The sequence below is a fragment of the Primulina tabacum genome, chromosome 3 (genome assembly GCF_025594145.1).
Source record: "Primulina tabacum isolate GXHZ01 chromosome 3, ASM2559414v2, whole genome shotgun sequence".
Taxonomy (NCBI): Eukaryota; Viridiplantae; Streptophyta; class Magnoliopsida; order Lamiales; family Gesneriaceae; genus Primulina; species Primulina tabacum.
Window position 1 is genome coordinate 2605708 of NC_134552.1, and position 5452 is coordinate 2611159.

Genomic DNA, 5452 nt, shown 5'->3' on the forward strand with positions numbered 1-5452 from the left:
ATTCATACACTCTAAATCAATCTCCGATTCTAATAGTTATCTTTCAACTCATTTTATCATATTAATGTGATTTTAATTTCAAAATAATATAATTTTTTGTTTTTAATAAATATAAGAAAATTTTAAGCTTACATTATAAAAAAATCAATTTTATGGCTAGAAACTATTAATTATAACTTAATTAAATATAATAAAATAATTAATTCAAATAAATTTATGAAAATTGAGATATTTTCCACGGAAGCCGGTTACTAGTGGTTATGCACTCCCATCCCAAATCTACATGAGGTTGAACACCCCTTAGGACTCTCTCATGTGAAGCTAACATGGATAGGCCGAGCAATCCAGAATCATATAAAGGAATATCTTCAACTGTATTATGTAAGTTCTGAGTTTCAGTTATATGCCGGCCTTTTTGCTAATTCGGAAGCGAAAAAATTTTACCGAAAGCCTTGTAAATTGCCTCTTTATAATCATGATAGCTCAAGGCTAGTACAGAGGCAAGTGTAGTATATATGCATGACCAAATCGGGATTAACCTGAGGGACGAATATAGAATGTCGTTCTCTCTCAGGATTAGTCAGGCAAAGCTTGAATGAACTTGAATGAAAACCAGTACAAGGGAAATAATTATTGCATAAACTTGAATGAAACCAGTACAAGGGAAATAATTATTCTCTAGAACAATAATAATGTTATGTGTGTAATTCAATCCAATAAAACATAAGATTCTTATCCATGAAATTCCCTCATATTATTATGACAGTACGTCTAGTAATGCTTGGGCGCGGGGCGCAGGCGGCGGCCCGCAGTTCTTTACAAATTTATCATCTCCGACAGCTCCGATGCAGTCCGGCTCGTAATGCTTGGGTGTAGGCTTTGGCGGAGACCCGCAGTTCTTTACAAATTTATCATCTCCGACAGCTCCGATGCAGTCAGGCTCGAAAACCAGCTCGTGATGCTTGGGTGCAGGCTTTGGCGGAGACCCGCAGGTCTTTACAAGTCCATCTCCGAATCCAATGCAATCAGGGTCAGGCTCTTGTAGAACTTTTCTGCCCGTTTGCTCAATGGATGTGGCGGTAGCCAGGAGCATTAACGTTCCGAGGATGAACAGAAGCATGCATGGAGTCGACATCGCTCAAATTTTTGTGACTTGGGTGATGGTTTTATTTGTGATGTGTTTTTGTATTATGTATATATAGAGGAGTGAATGTTTGTAAATTGGTAGGTGAGGAGGACACATGTACGCACTTAGCTGGTTTCTTGACACTATATTTTGTGCATCGGGTTTGAAGTTATTTAAATATTATCAGAAAAAATAATATTTTTATGCATTCTATTGCATAAATTTATGTTTTGATACTCCAATTTTGTTTCTCATAGTTGCGCATAAAATTGTTTTTGAAATGAGAGAAAGAAGATTATTTAGTAGATGCAAACAAGTATTAGCAACAACGATGCATTATGCACGGTATGAAATATATTGGAGGTTCGGAGTCATTTTCTAAATTGTTTGTTTTCAATATGATGTATTTTTTTATTTGCATAAATATACATTGTTATTAAGCAAATGAATATTTTGATTTATGAATCTCAAAAATTTTGTGGCGAATTTTGTAATCATTTTGAATGCTTTTGTGTGACTTCACAATATATTTAGTATGATATTTTTGTTGAATCTACGATTTTGTATAGTTATTTAGCATAAAAATGCAACAACATAAACTTAAATTAAGAGTATGACTTCAATTCTATTAAAAAAAAATTTATTGACATAATTAATTTTTCTATCACTCGTTTTGTTATCATCTTTACATTACACATTTGTTATAAAAACTGTTGTTTATTTTTTTCAAATCGATATACAAAAATACTTTGCTACTATTAACTAAACTCGCAACACTACACAATTCTTTATATGATATTGGTATGCTAATCTTTTGCAAAAAATTTTGTGAGACGGTCTCATCGGTCGTATTTTGTGGGACGGATCTCTTATTTGGGTAATCTATGAAAAAGTATTATTTTTTATGCTAAGAGTATTACTTTTTATTATGAATATCGATAGTGTCGACTCGTCTCACAGATAAAAATTCGTGAGACCGTCTCACAAGAGTTCTTATCAATTTTCGTTTGAAGAATTACATAATCAAAAATGCATATAAGGCTATATTTTTTTTGTATAGAAGTATCTACAAATTTATATTTTCAAATATTTTACCTTCGATTGAACCATTAACTATTTCAATACATTTTGGTTGAGCTTTCTGATCTACTTTATGGCCTACAAGCATAAAATATTTTGTATTTACTTCTTTAAAAATATTCTTATTTTTTCCTCATCGCTGATATCCTCATTTCTAAAATAATATTACATGCATCGATTTTCATATACTAAATATTGCTTTTTGTTTCATAATTATAAAATATTATACTAATAAATCTGAGGCGATTTTATAGAATTCATACCTAAAACAAGTAGTTTAAAATACAAATATTTTATGCATTCAATAAATAACATCGATTTATTATATTGTGACTAATGTTTATTTATAATTCAAACTCATCCATAACTGATTCAATGTTGAAAGTTTAAGCAATCTCTTTTTCAAAATATATTAGTAATTAAATATTTTTTTATATGATTAATCTCAATAATAGGTGAGATGAGATAGTGAAAACAAAAAGAGAGAATAGGAGAGATTTGAGAATCAGGGAAATAGAGATGGAAGAATTGAGGGAAATTGATATGATTTATGTTGTATTATATTATTTATTTATTGTTCTTATTCTTAAAAATATTATTACATGGAAAATGATATCTTCACATCTAATTATTTATTTATTGTTCTTATTCTTAAAAATATTATTACATGGAAAATGATATATTCACATCTAATTAAAAAAAAAACGACTGAATTATTTAAATTTTTGCTTTTTAAAATTTACAAACATTACATAGGATTGAAAATTTTGCTTTTTAAAATTTTGACGGTAAAATGTCATTTCCCTTTATCCAATAACATAATGCAAAAACAAGAACACGTGAAAGATCGAAGTAGGAACTATTTCCAGGTCGTGTGGAGTTAACCACCTTATCTTATGTCATGCAAAGATGCATTAAGAAACAATAAAAGTAACAATACTCACAAATCCATAGATCTTCAGAAGTATGATCAGCCACAACGATACCAAAACAAAACGATCATTTCCGAGTCGAAAGTTCTCAAAAATGAGACACGATAAAGGGGAAAAAAATCAAAGAAGATAACTTCTTAAGTTCGAAATTCAGAACCATTGCACGAAAAAGGATCAGCTTATATCGCTATCTCAGTTGCACTCGACAACGGCTTCAGCAGCCCGATGGGGTTTGCTCTTTCGCCTATTTCCATTTTGGCGAAAACCATTAGACTTAGCCGACTCTTCGGTTTTTATTCTCGTTGCATTTCCATTTTCCTCCTTCACCAACACAGCTTTCTCCTTCGTTTCACCGTTCTTTAAACGTTTTTTTCCATTATGTGCCAAGGTCTTGCTTTTTGAGTCTATATCCGGTGCTTCACCTGTGTCTTCACTGGACCCATCTTCTATTTTTCGAGCTTCTTCTTCGTCTACCTCGTCTTTAAGTGATTTTTGAGGTCGCCCCCTTTTCTTCTGCGCAGGAAGTTTTTCTTCTTCGCCACTGCCAGTGTCATCTTGGTTGGTCATGGTTAGCTTCTTTCCCTTGGCTCTACCTCGACCCATGATTTTGAAATTGGCGTTATCACCTCAATTGTGGATATTTCTGAGGAAACACAGTTGCTCATGTCATACGATACAAGAATAAAAAGAACAAGGGGTCCTTAAATCTCAGAGCACGAGAGTAGTATCAAAATAAGACCTGAAACCTATTTTTTCATACAAGAAGAGCACATTTGGGAACTGTGAAACCAATACATCAAAAATAAAGAACGAACTAAGAAGAAAGAGAGACCGTACGAATGTAATGAGTGTGTATTCTGAATAGGTTTTCACGACTGAAGAGTTTCAATCTGAAACAAACCAGCGAGGTGTTATCAGATAGATTAAATTGATCATCTTTACTTATCTACCAGTAGTGCAGGTCACAGACAAGACAATAGACCTTGTATTCAAGCTTCACTCAACTATATAGCCAAAGCATACAACTACATGAAGGGGCAAATAGACAATATTTATTGAAAACCTCAATGTAAAGATTAGGAAATGGAACCATGTGAGGGGCCATTAGTCTTTCAGATTGCTCGTTATTCAATACCAAATTTTTTATCAGCTAAAACTTTTGGTCCTGAAGAAAGGTATGGAACACTTTGCATAGAATCAGTATTTTCAGACCACAAAACACTGTACCGTTAGAGATGTCGCATGCTAAGTGATATGGACAGGAATAACATAAATGATACACATTACACAATTTTCTCGGTATGTTTTCGCCATGATGGAACAATAAACAAACACTTTTCTAGTAAGCATCTCCAAAAATACAGACACAACCCAGACAAGCACTAAGAATGAATGGCAAGTGCAACAAATTTTCAAAAAATGAATCTCTCTGGACTGCAACACAAAATTTGAACGTATAAACTACTCCCAATATCCGATGTCGAAATACCACTACCAAAGGAGTCGAGCAACTTGTATTTTTCGAGAAAACTTATATTCTTTTCTCCCATTCAAGAGGGCAATAAAGCTAAAATTCACCAACCAAGATCCAATTATTTACAAAAAGTCTACAACGCACATCATATTCAAGAAGCACATAAACAACATCTATACACACAAAACCAAATTTTTTAATTAACCCGAGGTTAGATTCAAGCGATGTTGCACCCAATAACAGTTAATAACAAACGAATACCCTTCCAAAAGGCGCATGCAAGAGCAATTTTTACAAAGTTGCAACAAAAAGAAACCGACAAACAAAAAAAACAAGAAGAGATCCATGGACAACTGAAAGTACAAGTAGCCACAAAATCCAGAATTTAAATCTGCCCCATTCGAAAAAAAAAAACAACAGCAAAATAAAATAAATACATAATCAGTAAACATCCGAGTACAATAAGAACAATGGGAGAAAAAAAAATACCCACCAAAAAGATCATCAGATGACTCAGTTGGATGGGTGAATCTATTGAACAATGCGTAGAACAGACGCCTCAGAAACCACCAGTGCCCGGATTAAATTTAAATCTCAAGATTTTGATAAGACAATGAAAAGGCGATACAAGTAACTTGTACAGCAAAAAATTCTAGGGAAAGGGCGAATAACCCAGATCAAGAATGTCGGTAAGAATCGAAAAATCCCATTTCTTGATAAAGCAAAGGACCTCAAAGTACCAAGATGGTTTAGAGAGAGAGGAAGATAATAATCTCTCTCAACCTGTGTCAGTCTTTGTAAATGCTGCAGTAACTGGATTTGGGGTATTCTTATTTAATC

The 5452-nt window shown here is 33.1% G+C and overlaps 1 protein-coding gene across 4 annotated transcripts; it reads right to left on the reverse strand.

The window, feature by feature from the left end:
• Nucleotides 1-3131: 3131 nt before the first annotated feature.
• LOC142539291 (uncharacterized) lies at nt 3132-5452 on the reverse strand. 4 transcript variants are annotated; one of them, XM_075644654.1, is made up of 4 exons: nt 5106-5450; nt 4229-4303; nt 3976-4028; nt 3132-3781 (listed from the first exon to the last, which is right to left on the reverse strand). In XM_075644654.1, exon 4 carries the CDS (start codon nt 3739-3741, stop codon nt 3331-3333), a length of 411 nt encoding a protein of 136 aa, XP_075500769.1. In that variant the 5' UTR covers nt 3742-3781; nt 3976-4028; nt 4229-4303; nt 5106-5450; the 3' UTR covers nt 3132-3330. The 4 variants fall into 4 exon arrangements, with proteins under 4 accessions (XP_075500769.1, XP_075500770.1, XP_075500767.1 ...); XM_075644655.1 differs by lacking the exon at nt 4229-4303 and having other exon boundaries at nt 3971-4028; nt 5106-5452; XM_075644652.1 differs by lacking the exon at nt 4229-4303 and having other exon boundaries at nt 5106-5448.